This window comes from Lemur catta, chromosome 9 (assembly GCF_020740605.2).
Source record: "Lemur catta isolate mLemCat1 chromosome 9, mLemCat1.pri, whole genome shotgun sequence".
NCBI classification, from domain to species: Eukaryota; Metazoa; Chordata; class Mammalia; order Primates; family Lemuridae; genus Lemur; species Lemur catta.
In genome coordinates this window covers 31,486,873-31,507,442 of record NC_059136.1, presented here as the reverse complement: position 1 = coordinate 31,507,442, position 20,570 = coordinate 31,486,873, and the positions used below count along the sequence as shown (strand labels likewise).

General features: G+C 53.2%; 1 protein-coding gene across 2 annotated transcripts in view; it reads right to left on the bottom strand.

The window, feature by feature from the left end:
* NDRG1 (N-myc downstream regulated 1) overlaps positions 1 to 18,799 on the bottom strand; it is a 54,259-nt gene extending 35,460 nt beyond the window's left edge. The window contains exons 1-3 of one of the 2 annotated variants that reach the window (XM_045560878.1): positions 18,652 to 18,799; positions 6,552 to 6,632; positions 3,230 to 3,265 (exon numbers count right to left, since the gene is read on the bottom strand). In XM_045560878.1, coding sequence (XP_045416834.1) covers positions 3,230 to 3,265; positions 6,552 to 6,614 — 99 coding nt within the window. In that variant the 5' untranslated portion in view covers positions 6,615 to 6,632; positions 18,652 to 18,799. Of the gene's footprint in view, positions 1 to 3,229; positions 3,266 to 6,551; positions 6,633 to 12,615; positions 12,699 to 18,651 lie in introns of those variants that run through there. The other variant, XM_045560877.1, reaches the window with a different exon arrangement.
* Positions 18,800 to 20,570: the final 1,771 nt, after the last annotated feature.

Sequence of the window (20,570 nt, the reverse complement as noted above, 5' to 3'; positions counted from 1 at the left end):
TCTACCAGACAGAGAGGAACAGATTGTGCTCTGGCCTCGGGGAGGGAAGGGCGGAGAGCTCGGCACACAAACGGCACGGTAAGAGCATGGGCTTCCCTCCCGGTCAGGCAGACCTGGGGGTGAGTTCCCCCCAACTCTGGCCTCAGTTTCCCCACCTGAACAATAAGGATAAGAGTACCCCTTATGCTGTTGTTGAGGTGCTACATGAGATACTGGCTGGCAAGCTCTTAGCACAGTGCCTGGCACGTAGCACGCGCTTGCTAACATCGTTAACATCTGCGTAGACAGGAACATCTGCATAGACAGGAACATCTGCATAGACAGGAAGCTCTCAGGGCTGGGAGAGGGGAAACCCAGGGTCTGGCACCACGTCCCCCAGCCACTGCTGGGTGACCTCAGGCGAGTCACTTCCCAATGCTGACTCTTTTCTTCTTAAAAAAGCACAAGAAAGTAGAACTGGAGGCCACAGCAGGCACTCCTTAAAGACCAAGATCTGTGTCCCATGTGCTGGACACAGCCAATAAAATGACAGTTTCAGGTCATCCCACCCAGTGATGGCCCAGCAGGTACACAGAGTTGATGGATTAAGTCACTATGGGCCAAACAAGCCAGACACAGCTGGACAGTGGTGGGCAGGGCCGGGGTGACCAGCTGTCCCCTCCGAGCCTGGGCTACCCTGAGCCCCTTCCCAGCACATCCTGGGGGCCCAAGGAGCCGCCCCACCCATTCCTGTGCCTGTGCACGAGGGTGGGCTGAGCCTGCCAGGGAGCGCGGCTTCCGGCTCTAACGGGGCTATAGGCTCAGCCAGACCACCCTGTCCAATGCATAGGGGCCGGTTCTCCTGACACTCCCACCCCGAGGCCCAGGGCAGAAGGTGTGCCTAGAAGCGTGTTGCTGGTCTGACCACATTTCCTCTCACCCCCCGAATGTGGAAGTCCTCCGAGTTAAAAGACCACTTCCATACCACCCCCAACCCTGTGCCCTGCATTCTTACAAGCTGGCCTTTGCTTTTGAGCTGTGGGCACTGCTGTGAGCTCCACTGGTGCCTGAGTTATCACTGGGGAGGGGAGAGGAGGGTTCCTACAAGCCAGGAGAGGGAGCTGGAAGAAGGAGACCTCAATCAGTGGCCCTGGGTGTGTGCCCTATCTCCCATCTCACTGGTTTTGTGACCCCAAGGCTGTGTTCACCTGTAAAAAGATGATACCAGAACCCCTCTACCCTACCCAGGGCTTTCGTGAATATTAAACGAGTACACTTAATTAACTACATTACATTAAACACAACATGCTAATAACGGTGCTGCAGAACACAGTCAGTGCTTAAAAGTATTAAACTATTATTATTATATTAATTTCATGAAAGGAGTATAAGCTAGGCTCAGAAAAGTTTAGTAACTTGCTCAAAGGCACGCAGCTTGGAAAGGTCAGCTAGAATTCAATCTGCTGACTCTTAAAAATAAAAAAAAATAAAAAAATAAAAGATTGTTTTTCAGGGTCTACTGGTGTCTTAACAGTGACCTGACCTTAGGCAAGTTTCACTGTCTGCAAGGCTGAATTTCTTCATTCATAAAATGGGGAGAAGCCAGCCCTAGTCCAAATTAATCGACCACAGACACACCGAGAGGTTGGGACAGCCGTGACTCTACAAACACAGGGCTGATGAGTCAGGGAGCCACTCCTGGGTGCAGGGAGGGCCTGCGTCTCCCAGCTCTGATGCTTGTAATCATGAACCCCTAGGATAGAAACTGCCTATCCCAGGTCCAGGTGTCCTTGCAGACTGCCCCAGACGTCCCCTGACATCAGGGAGCATTTAGCACCTCATGATGTCTAAAGCAAGTGGCCAGCACACAACACCTGGCTGCTAGCTCGCTGCTCAGGCTCCTGCTCTTGGTCCACATGGACCTTGCTAGGAGGCTGTAAAAGCACATTTTTATAGTCAAATCCCACAGGTCACCACACCAGCCACGGGCCAGACATGCCTAATCGCTTTGAGGCTCAGTTTCCTCTGCTTTAAGAATAGAGACAATGATCTCTAATTTATAGGGCTTTCAGGATTTAGTGGAGTGTCCCCTGCAGTGGAAAGTGTCACGCATCTGTCTGGGTGTCCAGAGCCTGAGGCACCAAGGTGGCTTAGTAAGTATGTTCTCAACAAGTCAATTACACAGCAGGGATGTGTTGTCCTCAGGACACAAATGGCCAGACAGAAACCAACACCTTGGATGCCCCCCAACGGTTCCACAGCACTCTTGAGGTCAGGGTGACCTCTGGGTACACCTAACACAGCCATAATGACGTTTAAATGCACTAAGGCCCACACGCCTTGGGTGTGGCATTCAGAGCCTCCATGATCCGGAGTTAACCAAGGCTTCTAACCCCTCTCCCACTGTTCCCTGCCTTCCAAAGTCAGTGCAAGATTCCTGCCTCTGGATGGCTGGGGAGCATTCACTGAAACAGGAGATTCAGGGGGAGGAGTGAAGCTTTGGTGGGGGGAGGAGGAATGAGCAGTGGGGTCAGACACAGAGCTGGAAACAGCCCAAAGGCAGGGAGACCTGTGCAGGCGCAGGTAGCAGTTGAGCCTTTGGCTGGTCCAAAGTGCCCCTCTGCTCCTTCAGGCTTCCTGCCCTGCCACCTAAGGGCCAGCACAGCATGGGGCCCACCCGGACTTGGGAATGATGAGTCCAGGACTTGGCATTCCTGAAGTTCTGACCCAGCCCTTGGCTGAGACAGCCCAGCCCACTCTCCTGAGAGCTTGTTCTTGGACGTAGATGAGCTGCACCCACCCCCACCCCTCCCACCGGCGCTTCCGCCAAGCCTAAGCGGGGATGGACAGACTTCAGGCCTGGGCCGGTAAACCACAGAGAAGGCCGGTTCCACTTTCCCAGAGGCAAGAACATCGAGCCTTGGCTTCTGTTCCTGCCCCTCATGGGGCCCCAAGCCCGAGCAGCATCTCTCCACATCCCCCCCAACAGGCCCACAGTTCTGGCCAACTCTTAGGGGCAAAGAAGGAGGTGTCCCTGTCCTACTTTCACAGGAAGTGATGGTTCCTGCTTCTCTGGCCAGCACTTGGACCAGTGGTCGAGGGTGGAGATCTAGCTGAGACCACTTCCTTCTCTCCCCTTGCCCCCAGCATTTGAACAACAATTGACTTTCAACCAATGGAAAGAAGGAAGGAAAGAGAGAAGATGGGGGAGAGAAGGGGGAAGGGGAGGGAAGCCACATCCTTTACTTGCCTGAACATCAAACTCTTGCAGGAGGCCGGTGATGGTCTGTGGAGAGACAAGAGAGACGGTCAGTTTCGTGAGTTTCCTCAGTTAGGGAAATAATGTTGGAACACATGGGCCTCCCTACACCCTGAACCTCTATGTTCTCTCCCTCCTCTGTGGGGGCTCCCTGATTCATTATAAAGAGAGACTTTCCTTTTCATCTCAAAGAATAGCAGTCCAATTTAAAAAAAAAAAAAAAGAGACACATTAGCATTAGCTGGGTTCCTTTTTATAATCTTGGTAAATAAAAATCTGAAGGTCTAAGTTGACCACAAGCTTGAGAGATACAGGACTGTAACCAGCTATTAACTGATCTCCCTGTCTCCACTCCAGCCAGTGCTATACTTTTAAACTCAAACCTGACCATGCCATGGTCCTCCTTACATTTTTTCCACAGCTGCCATCATGTGGATTCTGGATTAAAATCCAGTGTCTTGTGAGTGGAAGAGAAGAGTCAAAACCTTTAAGCATTTCCCTCAACCTAAAAAATCTGAATTTAAGCCTGAATTCCATCTTTCATCAGAGCTGCCCGTGGCAGGACAGGCTCAGTGAGACAGGGAAGGGGTCCTTGTCCCCTGTGGAGCCAGAGGAACAGCAGCCTCGGCTGGCCAACATTTCTAAGAGATATTCCTGGTATGTTTTCCTTCAGACCCAGAGATTTCAAACACTGTCTGAAAACGGAGCCCCATCCCACTGCCAGGAAATAAAAGATAGCTCGCAGAGCAAAATGCAAAAGAGGCGTGGGAAATAAAATGGAGCCTCCTCGCACAACAGGGGCTGGGGGACAAGATGATCTGCAGCAGGGGTTAGAATAGCTCCACATCCCCTGGGCTGTGGAAAAGGACATCAGAGTTTGGGTGAATTCAGGAGGAAGCAAAGGTGGCTGACACCTACACCTGCGTGTGTGCACGTGAGTGTGTGTTGGTATGAGGGACTGAAGAAAGCCGTTCTGTACAACCCCAACCTTCACAGTGTCAACCAGAGTACATGGCAGTCCAGACTGAGGACAGACAGGAGGAAGAACTTCCTGACAGCAAGCCTAACTAAAAACACTTGGCTGAGTTTCAATCTATGGCATTGGAAGAAATTTATTTCCATCTAAACCTTGAAAGAAAAGGTAAATATCCCTTTAGAGATGGACCATCATGTAATCCAGAGTGGACAAGCTCTTAGGTGTCTGCTCCAGAAATAAATTTTTCTAAGGATACCAGTGGGCTGCCTGAAACGAATAAATAATGTCTTTTAAAATGCATTTACCCTTAGACCCAGTGACGCCACTTCTGAGAATTTTTGCTAGGGATGTACCTGCACAGGTATGAAATGACATACATGCAAGATACAGTGAGGGTACAAATGCCCTGCAGCACTGTTCACAATGGCAAAAGGCTGGGAAAGACACAAGTGTCCACATACCAGGCACTGGGCAAATAAATTTGGTGAAATCCTGTGTAGCTGGAAAGAGAAAAGTAAGCGCATCATGGACTGATGCTGGAAAGAAGGCCAAGAAATATTAAGTGAAAAAGCAAAGCGTGATATAATATTTCTATAGGGATTTTATAAAGGGGGAGCTAAGATTATGTTGATATATATTTGTACCACCTAGGAGTTTTTGTTTGTTTAATTGTTGTTTAAGACTGTGTCACAGACCCACAGTGAAGAGGAAATGGATTTAGAGCCTGCGTGATGTGTAGTAAGGGTTGGTAGACTAGGGACCACCACCAGTTTTTGTAAATAAAGTTTTACTGGAACACAGCAATCCCAGTCCACATATTGCCCATGGCTGCTTTCATCCTATAATGGCAAACTTGAATAGTTACAACAGAGACTGCACGGCTGGTAAAGCCCAAGACATTTACCATGCGGCCCTTTGTAGAATCCTAGCATAGAGCGATAGATAAGCAAGGGTTCCGCAGCTTCCCCAGGCTTGGTTCCTAATCCTAGTTGTGCCAACTATGTGAATAAACTTGGGTAAGTCCTTTCCCATCTGAGACCAGTTTCTCTATCTGCAAAATGGGAATAGAGGTAGTTGCCTCACACATTTGTAATGAAAAGTCTATGAAGTTATGAGCCTAAAACAGAACAGCCATGTGTAGAGTCATAAAGAAATTAAATGAAGAGTCTATTCGCCAAGGTCAGCTGGCCTGGGTTCAAGTCCATGCCCCACGCTTTGTAACTAAGTGACCAAGGACCAAGTAACCTCCCTGAGAGCCGGTCTTCCTTTTCTATAAAATGGGGACAATCACAGAACCCAGTACCTACACCGACCACAGCTACAGTATGGTTAGCCAAGAAGCAGGCATGCAGGACATAGTCCATGCAGGCTATTATTTTTAAAGCATTTAGTTGGCCTTGGAGTAACTTCCCCTTTGAGTCTGAGCTTCCACATTTTTAAAAAGGTGTATCTTCACAGGTTGCTATGAGGCTCAGTGAGAATCGGGATGTGAACGTGCTTTAAAAACACAATGTCAGCTGCACAAATGTAAAGGCCCCTCCATCATCAGAACAATCGGCCCAGGACGGACCCTGCCAGCCCAGGCTATAGGGCAGGGACCTCTGCCGACAGAAGATGTTTGACCAAAAAGATAATAATAGCAATATGCATCTCCTCCTTAGGAGACAACGTTCTAACTGCCCCATGTGAATTAACTTGCTCCACCCTCACTTGGCCCCATGAAGTAGGTCCTAGTGTCATCCTTTTACAGATGAGGAACTAGAATATGAAGAGGTTGAAGGCTTTGCTAGTGGACACCCAGCTGCAAAGTGTCATAACCAGAATTTGAACGCAGCCAGTGTGGCCCCAGAGTATGTAGCTTTTATCAGTGAGGCTGTGGGGCCGGCAGACCCCAGGGGCAATTGGGTTCCAAACTGCATATTTGAGAACCACAGGATATCAGAGATGGACCTGCTTAGAGAATGTCTGGTTTGATGTCCTCACTTTACAAATGAGAGCAGTGAGCTGTGGGCAGAGAGGCCCAGAGAGATGGGCAAGGGGCCTGGCCCATGGTGCCATAGCAATTAGTGGCCACGCTGGGGTTTCAACTGGTACCTCTCATCCCTTTAAATTCAAGGAAGCAGTGGACACATATGTGCATGTGTGTGTGAACATGTGTCCATGCAAGTTGTGTACATGTGTGTGCAGTATGTTCATACATATGCATGCTGTATATATGTGTGTGCATGTATGTGCACACAGGCATACGGGTGTTCTGTGTGCACGTGTGCCTATGTGTGTGCCTGTGTGTGTACACATGCGCATGTGATGAAGGTTGCTGGAAGCGTCTCCACTCACCTCCCCTTTCTCCACCAAAGGCTTCACCTCGGCGAGGTCCACGTCCTGCAGCTCCCGAGACATGTTCCTGCTGTCACTTGCCTGCAACAAGACAAAAGCCAGGAGGTCAGCACTTCTGCTGAGAAGTTTCCTAACGGAAACAAATACCGGGCCAGGGAAGGAGATGACAAAAAGGCTGAACCTTCACTCTGCCCAGCAGCTCTCACCCCTCATACCGGCCCCATCCCAGTCTCTCCACTGGGGCCTGGGGGTAGTATATTTCCTGGGAGAGGAAACTGAGACTCAAAAACACAACTCCCTTCCCAAAGAAATGGATAGGTCAGGAAGGACTCACAAACAGGTCTCCACATCAAGCCCAAGCCCATCTGCCATGCCCAGGACACTTCTCACTGCATTTAATAAAAAGAAACTTGCACTGCTGATCCCAGCAGCCCCAGGCTAACAACCTAAAGGGAACAAAAGGTCACAGGATGCTCACTATGTACAGGTATGGCACAAACTTCACCTTCACAGCTAGCCCCATCAGAAGGCTGGTAACACACACACACGCACACACACACACACACACACACACACACGCCTCACATCTGCCTCTGTGCAGGACTCTTAGCTACCTGTCGAAAGGGAAGAGGGCCAAGGGACAGGGAAAACCTCAAGCCAAGGAGACCAACAGGCACTAAACACTCACTAGGATTCTGAAAGCAAAAAGACCTTCAAGGCAAAAAGCACTTCATGGGCCAAAGCGGGGGGTGGGCCAGGCCAGAGGGGCTCCTCGTTGGCACTAACAAGGGGCAGGTGCAGAAGGACCAGAAAGTGACAGCTGCAAAACTAGACTGCAGCAGGGTTCAGGAAGGCTGGAAACACCAAATGCTGCCATCACTGACTCCACGGGGAGCGAGGCCTGGGCAAGGCAGGGCCAGCTGCTGAGCCCACTTCCCAGAGCTTAATCAGGAAGCTAGGTAGAAACATTTATTCTTAGGGATCCACAGTCAAGTTGGAAAAATTAAACGCCTGCCAACACCTGGGGTGGGGCATGAAGATCCCAGAATAAGACTGTTCTGGGCAGCAGCAGAGGACCGGGGGAGAAGGAGCCAGTGCCAAGAGGAAGGAGCCCAGGCCATCCACCTGGTTCAAAGATATGGACTTTCTGACTTGGAAAACTCCATGAGAAACAGCCTGACCGAAGTCTGTAATACTGCGGCCTTCAGAGTAGGGACCTGGGTCCACAAGCTGCCCAAGGCCCGTTGGCTGTAATGGCAGAGAGCATGCAGGGCTCTCAATTCCAGCCCAGGGCTCCTCCGAAGACCCAGGAACCCACAAGACCTTTGTGAAACGCCTCTTAGAGCCAGCAGGCACAGCCACCCGGATCCACCCTGCATGCCGACACGTGGCATTCCGTGGGCACATACCGCTCTCCACTGCGATGCTGTGGTCTGGGGCCCCAGCACGATCTTTCCCAGTAGATAACCAGCCCCACAAGAATGCCTTTATGCAGCCTTTGGAGTTTATGCTCCAGAACATTCCGAAAACAAAGTCGGTTTTATATTTGTGAGCATTCCTGGGCAGCTGCCCACTTGGAGGCAGAAGGCATGAAAAGCTGGTGTTAGTTAGTCTTGCTAATTCAGCAGGTTCGTGGTCCCAAGACCCTGGCCCGTGGGACACGTCGCCTACATGGCCTAGGGAGCCTTCCAGAAACCCAGGGCCTTGGCACCACCACCCTTCATGCTGAGAGTGAAAGCACTTCACATTTCACAGGGGCTCCTTAACATACTCCGCTCAGCCAAGGACCCCAGGGTGAAGTTGGGGGCCTCTCACTATCTCACTGGGTGAGCTCAACCAGGCCTTCTTCAGCCCCACCTGTGAGCTGCACCCAGCAGGCAGCTTACCTGTCTTGTTCCCTGTCTTCCCCCAGCTCCTAGCATTACACCAGGTGCACAATTAGGCCACAATTCACTTGCGGAATAGATGAGCAATGTAGCTCAATAGCATGCTTTTAATTAAATTCACTTTTAAACTGTCGCTAAACCACATGAGTGCAATGCCTTGAAAACAATTCTACATTTATAAGCAGCATGTGCTGCAGTTCAGCCCAGTTTGGTCAGTTCTCCTTGCCTTCCAGAAACTGTGATCAGATTAGAATATAACAACAGCCTCCACGGGCTCCCTCCTCCTTCAGGACAGAAAATAGAGCAATTTCAGCCCTTATGGTTTCCTGCAGGTGCACCTGGTGAAACCCCCTTTCCCCACCCCATGTGCTTTCCGTCCTATAGCTCAGCTTCTCAGACCACGAGAGTGGTTGGAAAATGTCTGCATCTCCTAGAAACAGCAAGAACTTGCTAATCTGCTTTTTGGAGCTGGAGGGGCCTCATCTGGCCTTAGGGAAGCCCAGGGGTGAAGCTACTGGGGACCATCACAGGGTTTATCCAGATTAGGGGTAACTATCTCCCAGGTGACATTTGGCAATGTCTGGAGACATTTTTTATTGTCCCCAAAACAACTGATCCAATTGATTTTGAGCCATCCAGCAAGCATCCTGGGATGCTAAAGTCTTCAAGGAGGGCAGATAAAACAGAGGAAGCCTTGCACTTGTCTGGGGAGGTGGGGACTGTGCAGACGTGCAGGCCTGGGGGCAGCCTGCGTGTTAATAAATGCCACTCCTACCCTCTGCCTCCAGACTGCCCTTACAGAACGCCTGAAAACCCATTTATTCGGAGGTTTCTTCCCACACTAGGCTCTCATGTGCCCAACACAGAGCCAAGTGCAAAAATAACAACACAAGCTATGTTGACGAGGACCTACTACACCACTGGTCTGGGGATTTGGCCACGAACAAACAGAGCCAGCTCCTGCCCCGACTGAGCTCACAGTCCCAAGGGGCCAGGTGCCTCCCTCGGGCTTACTCCCTGGGCTGTGTCTGGGCTGTGTCCCCACTGTGTGGCAGTCCCACCCGTGCCCCTGGAGGGCACTGGACCACTGCACCTCCAGGGCAGAGGTCTCACACACAGCACTGCTGACATTTGGGGCTCACGCAGGCTTTGTGGCAGGGGCTGTGCTGAGCATCCAAGGAGGTTCAGCAGCATCCCCCACCTCCGCCCACCAGATGCCTGCAGCACCCACCCCCAGGATGTGACAACCAAAAATGTCCCCTGGGTGCAAAATCAACCCAGGCTGGGAACAGCTGATCTGGACAGTTCCTGGTATGAAGGGAATCCAGAAAGTGTCTGTTAGATACATACAACTGTTTGTTTGTTTTACAAGACCTTCCAAAATATGGATACAATTCTTATTCAATCTAGCACACACACAGACTCTCACACACTCACACTCACGTTCTCTCACTCTCCCACTCATGCACTTTCTCACCCAAACATGTTCACACCCTTACACGCACTCTCTCACATACGTTCTCACACTCACACGCTCATGTACTTGCTCACACCCACACAAACACACTCACACTCCCACGCTCTCTCATACCCTCATTCTCTCTCTCACTCTCACTCTCACACACACACACACACACACACACCACCACCACCACCACCGAGGAGGCAGCTGAGCCCAGGGCCTGGTGAGTGTCCCGAGCTCCCTGGCCAGCCACAGCAGGAGTGGCCGGGCTGGACCAGGGTCCAATGCCCACACTCCTCCTCCTTCACCACACTCTTCCTCAAAATGCTTTTCCTCTGGGATTCAAAGTGACCCCCCAGAGTATGAGGCTCCCAGAAGGCCACAGGCCTGAGAAGGACACAGGCTCCCACAGAAGGACACAGAAGACACTGTGGCTCAGCAAGTGATGGGCCAAGCCTCCCCCAGGGCTTGGGGTCTGCCCTGGACTCCAGGCCCTGCCCTCCTGCCACGTCCCAGAAAGTCCTAGTTGCAGAAGGTTGGGACACACCGGAGAGGGCCACAGCGAGCTGCTAGCGGGAGGGGGATGGCAGGGCAAGGCCACACTGCACAGTGGGGACCCCAGGGTGCACTCCCAGCCCACCTGCCAGCACCCTCTCTGAGGCCTCTTTGTTCTCCAAGAAGCACAGGAAGCCCCTCTAGACAGAAATGAGGTCGGGACAGGTCTCTCTCTGCTAAAACCCCACTCAGCACCAAAAACAGGGCTCCAGGCTACAACAACAGCCGCTAGACAGGCGTGTGTTGCCATTTCTTTCTTTCCCACCAGCCTGCCCAGGAGGAATTCAGAGAAGAAAGGTAGCCAGGGGCTGGATGAAGGTTTGCCGGTCAGACTTAGGTGTCACCACTGATTAGCTCTGTGATCCTGAACAATTTATCGAACCTCTTTGCCTCAGTTTGCTCATCTGTCAAATGGGCATGCTGACTCCTGCTCCCAACAAACAGCAGTGGCTTAAATTAAACAATGGCATGTAGAAAACCTGGCACACAGCTACTTAATTCATCGCAGTGCTTTCCTTTCCTGGTTGCCTTGGAGACAACAGGACATCTGAGGACAGGAGCCTGTGTTTTACAGCCTGTTATTCCCAGAGTGGCCTAGCAAGGAGGGGAACATGCAGGAAAGTTCAGCAAATGCCACAGAGGTGTCCAGCCATCAGACCTGAGGCACCGGCCCCAGGGCTCTCCTCTCCACTATCCACTAGCAGTGTCAGTCAATGAGTAACAGAGGCCCACGAGGGGCTTGGCAAATACCTTTCGAGCCCAACAGACCCAGGAGACAGTTAGCAGTTAGCTGGATCATGGCTTCCAGGGGACTGGAATCGGCCCGGAGAAGGGAAGAACATGACACTGGGGCTTGAGGGGGCAGTGGGCAGAGGCATCTCTCAATCTAAGGTCCCTGGAGAGTTTCTCACCAGGTCCTGGGGGACTGAAAGGACACACAGGGCTCCGTGGGGCAGCAGGAACACCAGCCTAGGGACCAGGACATGGGAATCCTGCCACCATCTTGCTACATGATTCTGAGCAAGCCATTTCCTCTCTGGGCCTTGGTTTCCCCATCTGTAAAGTAGGCACAGTGCATGTTCTGTGGACACCGCATGGTCTATAACAAACTTGGGGCAAATGAGAACCTAGGCAGGAAGGTGCTTCGCAAAGACAAAGGGCCGCACGGTCTTACCAGAGCTCTGCTGGGCCCAACTCCGGCCGGATTAGCCCTGTACCTTGGACCAAGGCCCTCCCTTCTCCCGGTCACAGGCCCCCATCTGTTAAGACCAGAGCCTCACCCCAGCTCTGCCATTCCTCTAACCTAAGCCACCCAGTGGACCCATCTGCATACCCTCTTGAGCAAACTCCCCACAACGTGGGGCAGAAGCGGCATCCACAGAGAAACATCCATGCTCTGTTCTGGAAGTTACACAATTACTCCCTGCAGGAAGAGCAGCTACAGGTAGGCAACAATGAAACTCTACATAGACACACCACCATAATACCAAGAAGAGCAACTTCCAATGGCACTAACTGGGCTCTAAACTCTATACATCCTTTATGCTTCACAGCAACCCTAGGAGGGAGGTACCAGCATGTTCACCATTTTACAGATGGGGAAACTGAAGCTCAGAGATGTTAAGCTATGTGCCCCAAGTCAGCAAGCAACAAGCTTTAGAAATTAAAGCAATCCTAAAGGGGAAAGTTGACAGCAAAATCGCATTGCCGTAAATATACACACAGACCTTCTGCCCACGTACACGGTTCTACGGATGGCTACACATGACCCTGAGGCTTTTGGCGTGTGGGGGTCCGCTGGGGAATCACAAGCTTCTCCCTCCACCCTGCACAGTTGCCACTGAGTCAGCAGGAGTAGGCCTGAACTTTTGGCAAAATCTACATCTTGGACTTTTCTATTGTTCCTTCACAACGCCCAGAAAGTTCTCTGTTTTTAGCTCTCCACCAAAGTGCCTTCCTGATGTGGCAAATTCAATACTTGGGAAAAGTGTCCACTCACTGCATGGTTTCATTTGCTCCTTAAGGAGGTCCCCAGGAGAGAGCAGGTATTATCATGCCCAGTTTACAGACGGGCAACCTGAGGCTCAAAAAGGCCCACGTGATGGCCCAAAGGCCACATGTCCAGATTCCTCTCCGTGGGGGGGAAAGAGGGAAAACTCACTCCTTTGTTGTAGGTGCAGGTGTGGAGCTCGCTCAGCGCAGAGCAGACAACAGCCTCCTGGAGTCCTTCAGAGAAACAGAGAAAGGGACACCAGGGGATTGTTGACAAGTTTAGCATCGATTGTTCTTGTCAGCCACTGGCCCAGATTTTGTCCATCCGTAACACGCCTGGTTTCAAAGCCACATGAAAGCTGGTGTTCTTTCCAGCACACTGGGCTCTTTATAGAATAGATTTTAAAAGTGGGGGGCGGGGAATCAATGTGTGCTGCTGCTGTTTGGCAGAGCAACTTCCCCAGAAAGTTCCAGAAAGCAGTTCCATTTCTGCAGTACCCTCAAGGAAAATCGCCGGGGGGACATTCTCTGGATACGACCGCCTGACTGCCAATACATTCGTCAGCCGTTTCTTTGCCAAAGAGATTTTGAAGTCAAGCTACAGAGCAGTTCACGGACTCTCTTGGTGTTTTCTGGACCTTTTGAAACTCGAGGCTCCGGGGAGGGTGAGGAAGTTGGCAGTCTCAACTCTGAATGTTTTTCTTATGTAATCAACCTAGCAAGCGCTATGGGTGGACTCACTGGACTTCACAAAACTTCCCTCGTTTAGGGGAAGGGAAACGCCTCAGAGTGATCAAAATCAATAGAACCGTGCAAATGCCACGCAGGAGACAACCAGACCCGGAATTCCTCGAAGGCTCAGGGCTTTTCACAGAGCCTCAAACTCGGCAGACATCAATGAATTGCTTGACATTGAAAGAACAAAAAGGGGGTCACTAAGGAGAAGGCGAACCCAGCCTCTCTTGCAGATGGGACACAGCGCACTCATGCCCGGGCGTGGGCACCGGCTAGAGCTGAAACTGAACTTGTGCATGTTCTCCTTGCGCACAGCCCCGGGGAGGTCAGCCACGGTGTCGGAAACACAATAGCAGGAAGAGGGAGGTGTCTGCGATCCCGGCAGGGTCCACCCCTTTCTGCAGTGCAACGGGGATCTTCCTGGAGACGCTCAGTGGAGTTTGGCAGCTCGAGTAATTTGCTTGGCAGAGAGAAGACGACCATCGGCGGGGACGAGCCAAGTAGCTGGAAGTCCAAAAGAGGACACTGGTCGTCTCCGAGGGCTATTCTGTGAATGTGCAGGACAGGCATGAGCTTGCACTGGATGGTCTGAGATCATTTGTTGAAATCACACAAACGGAACTAGTGTTAGCAGAGGACGAGGAAATGGATTCTTCATACAGAACCCTTTGTCCCGAGATCGGATGCTCACCACGCTAACAGGACTCTTCCCCAAAGTGGTCTTCCCGTTTCCACCCTCTGGAATGACCCTCCAATCTTTCCTGCACGAGATGGCTCAAGTTATGTCCTTAATAAACGGAGGTGTCTCATTTGACCAGCATGAATGGAGCACCTGCAAAAGGCCAGGCTCTCCGGTCTCGTGGGGAGACGGGTGAGCGGACAGACAACCACAGCCCAGGGTGACCCACGGAGGGTGCCACGGCACCTCGGAGGGCAGCCGCCCAGCCTCCCCTCCAGGAGGGGAAAGCCAGGGAGGGCTTTCTGCAGAAAGGAGGAAAGTTCCATGATTAAAAAGGAGAAGAGAGAGGAGGTGAGAATTCCCAGTTGAGAGAGTTCCTAGAATTGCCCACCTCCTAAGTATCTCTCATATCCACATTCGAAGAGGGCGGCTAAGAACCTTCTCAAAGGTTCCAAGGGGGTGGAGCTGGGTGGTGACTGGGGAACAGGATGGAGGCCTGGGCCCCCGCCCACCTCGCTTTAAGCAGAGCTCTTTGCAGGTTTAAATTTATACTAGCAGAAAGGTTTCCACAGATTTAAGAAGAGGACAAGCCTATAAAATGAAAGATGAACTCCTAGGCAGGGCATCCAAAGCCCCCAGACTGTTAAAGGGCTTCACTCTCTACCGTGGCAGGGGAAGAACACCCCGCTAGGCTGAAAAGGCCCAGAGATGGAGCCCAGGAGGGCAGGGGGTGGGCAGATCCTCACGAAATGTTACATGAAAAAAGCAAAGGCTCTGGGTCCAAGAGACCCGTGTGTGGACCTGATTTCATAATCCATGTCCATCCCATAGAGCCAAAGCTGGCTCCCCACCATTTTCCCAGAAGAACCCAGGTTTCTTGTCACATGACACCTACCCCGAGAACTCTATCGCACACTGACACGCAGCTGTGGTCCTCCGCCTCTGCAGCCACCTTCCTGTGAGGCTTCAGTGTCCCCACCCACCACCTGCACACCCACCTCCAACACACCTGGGCCAATTTTGCAGTGGAGATGCCACCTAGCTCATCACTGACTCCAAGTGGAGAGAGAAAGAGCAAGAAGGCAAGCCTTAGACCACACTGCAATTGGGGAGGCGGAAACCACAGCCTGGAATGGACCCAGGAAACCAAGCTCATTCTCAAAACATGGGCCTGGGCGGCCTTCAAGGGTCAGAGTTTGGAAAGGGCTAGGGTGGCTCACCTTGACCAGGACCCCACTCACTTGAGTCACCTGCCTGAGCCTCAGTTTTCTGACCTGAGATGTGCAAAGAATGTCTTTTACCTTAATTGGATGAGGTGATGCACTGACTCTCACGGAATGTTAGCCAGAGGAGAGCTATTTATTGAGCACTTGCTAATTGTCAGACCCTGAGGACACAGGTTGGCCAAGAATGTCCTGCTTGTGTGGCCACTCCCTCCTCTTATCTCTCCCCCAGGGAGCTTGGACACAAGGCAGATCCTTGGCCCACCCCAGACCTACCGAATCAGAATCTCAGGAGACTGGGCCTGGAAATGTGCATTTCAGACAAGCTTCCTACAACATTTTCATACAATCTACACTAGCTTAGCAAAAATCACAGCCTGGGTCCAGCACTGGCAGGAACTTTCACAGGCCTGGGTGGGTTTCGGACAAAAGGCCCCAGACACTGCTTGTTAAGGAGATACGTTGAGAATGTCTTCCACGAGCATTGCAGATAGCAAACACCTAAGTGCTGTTTCCCACATGCTGGGCACTGTTCTCAGTTTACATGGATTAACTCGATTAACATTTATATATCTCGATGAGACCGTGTCAGTTATTCTCATTTTACAGAAGAGGAAGCTGAGGCATGGAGCTCCTGATTGCCTTCCAGCACTTTTCATCCTAGCCTGATTTCTCCAAGCCCCCCAACATGTTGTCATGGAAAAGAACAGAGGCCTTGAAGTCCTCCAACTGTTGAGGTTCAAAGTCTAGCTCTCCAACTTTAGCCATGTGGCTACAGGCAAGTCCTAAAACTCTCCTGGCCTCAGTTTCCCCATCCATTCAGTGGAGCCGATACAGCCCAGGCAGAGTTCTTGCAAGGATCAAAGGGGAGAAGGGGAGACAGCAGCTGATCTGGAGAGAGAGAGAGATGTCCTGGCCCTCCCTAGCCTGCCTCCCAGGCCTGAGTCAGGCCTGCGCCCTGCTAGAATCTCAGATACTGAGTCATCATGGTGACTTTCTCTCTGAGGCACAGGCCCTTTGAGTCACGCCTTGGATAGGATTCTCCGGACTTGGGTCCGAAGGAAGAACTGCAGCTTTGGGCCATCAGAACAACACATCTCCATCTTTCTTTCAGGTCCACGCTGAGGCAAGCTCAGGCCAGCAGGTTGCAGTGCACCCCTGGGGGCCTCCAGCTCTGTTCAGATCTGCCGTCCATCTTGGAGGGGGCAGCCCAACCCAGTTGAAGACCACCCAGGGGGGCTGCAGCCCAGGATCCCTTTCTCATTAGATTGATTTTGCTAATCTCTCAGAAACATCTGATTTACACTTAAAAAAGAAAAACATCACCCACATTCTGCCTCAAAAGTTTCCTCACCAGAAACTGTGACGATGCAGTTTACTTTTGCCCTTCCATAGTAGACAGGCAAAAATCAAGCCAGGAACACTTCCCCCTGCCTTCAGTCCCAACCAGGAGACTTCTGAAAAGGGGTCTGGAGAGAGCTCTAGTTCCAGCTCGGCCTTAGCACATCTCGCCCTGTCTCTGGGTCTCAGTCTCCATCTGCACCATGGGAAGAAGTTGGACCAGGTCTTGTGTGGATTTTTAATTTCATACCAAATGATCAAACCAATGGTTAGCAATCCTGGATTTGCTTGTCACTCCAAAAGAATTTTCTCAGGAGAAGAGACCCTAACAGGTGCTCCAGGGTCTCTCTAAAGCCAAATCCAACACCTCTCCCCATACACATTAAACTCCCTCCCTGGGACTCTACCTGCTGGATCATAGGGGAATGCACAGAAGGCAAGGAACCCTTCAGTTCATTCCATGTACACATCTCAACTCCTACGTGCCAGGTGCCAGGTCACAGGGCGAGGCAGGCAAAGCCTTCCTCCTCACCTTGGTGCAGTTCACCCTCTGGCGGGAGACACAGTCCCACAAAGCTAAGAAGTCACACGTCAGGAGATTACCAAGTTTGCCATCACTTACTGTCAAACTCTTCCTCTCTCACACCTTTCTGGACCCCCACCCTGTGCCCCAAGCCTGGGGCTGGCTCTGCTACTGCACACAAGGCACAGGACTGTGGTCTGAGCCTCCAGCCTCCCCAACCAGGCCAGCAGCCCTGGAAGGCAGGTGCTCTGCACTTTGCTTATTTCAATCACATTTGTGAAACTCAGTAAGGACTCCAGAATTTCTATACAGGAGGAGGCTGGGCTGGAAAGTTTGCCTTGAAACTGCCTTTTCACAGCAATGGCCAGGTTTATATTTAGCTATCAGTTCATTTGAAGCCACTTAGGAGGTTACCTATGGCTGCCCGGCCTTCTGCGGACGTGTAAAGCCCTCCTGCATGGTCACTGGCCGACCTCGGAATGTCCCATCTCTCCCGGTAGTGTAAAGGGACCAAACAGACTGAAGCGCCCAGGGCATGGCTGTTCTGGGGCACAAGATAACCAGGGCCCTCCCTCCCAGACCCGCTGCCGGGCACCTTCCACTTCCAAGCCACGGAGGGGTGCTGCTCAGGACCCCCAGGGCCAGCAGAGACAAGGCGGGGGAGCGGTGAGGTGTGGGGGTTAAGGAGCCTGTCTACTAAATCCCAACTTCAGCTACTAATTTGACAGAGGCGTGACAGCGTGTTTCCCCAGTGCCAGCCACATTCCACACGCCCCGCCTGGATCTCCACCCCAAGGCTGAATCAGAGGCCACGGTGGATCTCCCAGGAACGTCCGAGCAATTCCAGCTGTTCCCCCCTCCTGGAGGGCAGGAGAGGCCCGCCCCAGAGACAGGGGACGAAAGGAGAGCGAGGGAGGGTGGGCGGAGGCGAAAATGACGCCACTTCTAGCTCCAGCCAGCCTAGGGGCCGCCAGATGCCCGCGCACCCCCTCTCGCCCAGGCCATCTCTGCCACACCGCCACAGCGCCAACCCCGGGACACCTCGGGGGACGCACCCTGCGCGGCGGCGCTCGCGGAAACGCACGTGTCGCACGCGCTGTGACACACCCCAGGCCCTCCCCCTACACACACCCACACCAGCACACACGCACTCCCGCACACACACCGCCGTGGCTTCGGGGCTGAATCGGCACCAACCTCTCAGATCCGCACCCGTTCCCGGCCCAGTCTGGGAGCCAGACACACCCACGCCTCCTCGCCGGCGCCACTCACCCCTACCCACCGCCATCCGCACACGTCTCCTTTCCCAGACACCCCAACACACACACACAACACACAACACACACACCCCTAGTCGCTCCTGAGCCCACTTCCAGCGCGCACTCCCGCCAGCGGCGCCGGCTGTGGTTTTGGGCGAACGCGGGCAAGCGCGATCCAGGCGTTCTCAGGCCGGCTCCCCGACCCCCAGAGCCCCACTTCCCCAGCTAGGCGGCATATGAACGGGGACCTGCCTTTTCTTCCTTCTCCCTAATCGAAACCCCCACTCCTGCGGTGCTGGCGTCCCAAAGCCCCCTCCTCGCGCTCCCGGGCACCTGTTCCTGAAGCCCAGGGGGCCACAAAGGGCGGTCCAGGCGCACCAGCTGCACTCAGCGGCGACCCCTTTCTGCTCCTCGTCGTGCCCGGGAGAAAGGGCGTCGGGCTTACCGAAAGCAGCGGGAGGAAGCAAAGCAGCCGGCGGCTAGGCTGGCGAAGCAGCGCCCAGTGGGAGCCGAAGAGGGACGCGAGGACGGGCTGGCGCTTCCGAGCGCGAGCGCAGAGCCAGGCGGGGTTTGTTTACGTCCGGGCGGAGGGCGACTTTATAGGCGCCGCGGCCCCGCCCCCGCTCCTCGCCCCTCCCAGACCTTCCCAGCCCCGCGCTCGGCGGGGACACACCCCTTCCCCGCTCCCCCTTCCCGGGCGCGCCGGGCGCCCGTCGGAGCCGCAGCCTGTTGCGCAAGCCTTTGTAGGGGCGCAGCAGGGAGGGGCCTCCCTTCCCCGCCCGAGCGGAGGTTCGGCTTTGCTGTCCCCTAGGAGGCCCGGGCCTGGGCGTGTGCAGCGGGCGTTTGTGCGCGGGGGACGCGTGTGTGCATGTGCGCGCTCGTGCATGTGCATGTGGACTTCCTTATGTCTCTGCGTGGCCGAGCGGGCCCATCTTTGCCTCAGAGTTCCTTCTCCGGAGAGTCTCGTCGCGCCACGCCCTGGCATCCCCCCTGGGCGACTCCCTGCACTTCCTCCTCACCGGTTCAGCTCCGGGCCCCCATTCAGCGGCCTGCCCGCGGCGGGGGCCTCCTTGGCTTCCGTCCGGCCAGCTCCCAGCTCCCGGCTCCCTGCGATTCTCACTCCGTGCCCATTCCACGTTGCCTCAGCTCGCCGCTGCAATCCCGGCTCCCATGTAATCTCGGCCCTTTTGCCCACCGCATCTCCAGGCCCGGCGCCTCCCCTTTCCAGTTCTAAGCACTCCGGCCCCTCTCCCCTGCCCCACACGCCTGGCCAGAAGGGAGAGTTCTGCCCCTTCCTCTCCTGGTTCCCAGAACTTGCAGGACACACCCTTTCCAACCTTAGCACTGTCCTGCTCTGCTGTCGTGTTTTTGTGTAACTGGTGCCTGCGTTTTCTCCTCTGCCCAAAGAAAGCAGCAGTTCTCAACTCTTACCACACAGGCGACTCCCCAGAGAAGCGTTTTTTTTTTGGTTGTTTTTTTTTTTTAAATAAAAAAGGTGGATGGGCCCCACCCCAGACCAGTTTAATCAGAATCTCAGGGACAGCAGACTGAGCTGGCATGGGAGTTATTAAAAAGCTCTCCAGGTGGTTTCTAATGTGCAGCCAGGCTGAGAATCACCTAAGGAACATCATTTTATGAATACAGAATGACTGACTAACAGCTCACAGAGTCATTGTCCTCAGGCTACCTGCCCAGCCTTAAACTTGCCACCGAGCCAGGGCCAGAACCAGGGCATGCTCAGGTGCCCCCGCCCCTGCCCCCCACACCTCCTTCTGAACTGTTAACCTCTTTTCTCCTCCAGCCCATGCTGTCCTCAAGGCAGGGGACCAGACTTTGCCATTTACCTCCATAGGCCCTGACACTTAAACTGTCGTTCCTCAAATGACAGAATGGAGCTGCTCTTGTGAGCCAGGTCCTATGCTCAGCCCCTGGGAAAGGACTGAGAAGACACAGCCCTTTCCTTTGAGGGCACAACATAGGAGAGCCCTACAACTCAGTCTCTCCATCCATGCAACAAGGTGGTTAAGCTGAGCTCATTCATTCCATGCCCAGGCACCATGTTAGACCCTGACAACATGAGGACATGGTCAGGAACAAAAAGCTTGCACCCTTGGGAGCCATCCTGTTATCTGAGGACCCGCCCAGATCTAGCAGGTGCAACAGTTTTCTTGAATCCCACTTACATCCATTCCCCCATAGCCTCCCCCGTTTTGGCTATTGAGTGTGTGAGTACCTGTGGCTTGTTACCTGCTAAAGATACAGAGTATTAAGTTCAAAAGCATGGAGGAGGCTGCCCACTCCTTCAGTAACAAATGGAACCCCTAGCGCGTGGGTTGGGGAAGGGCATTTTGCCAGGGGAGGCCA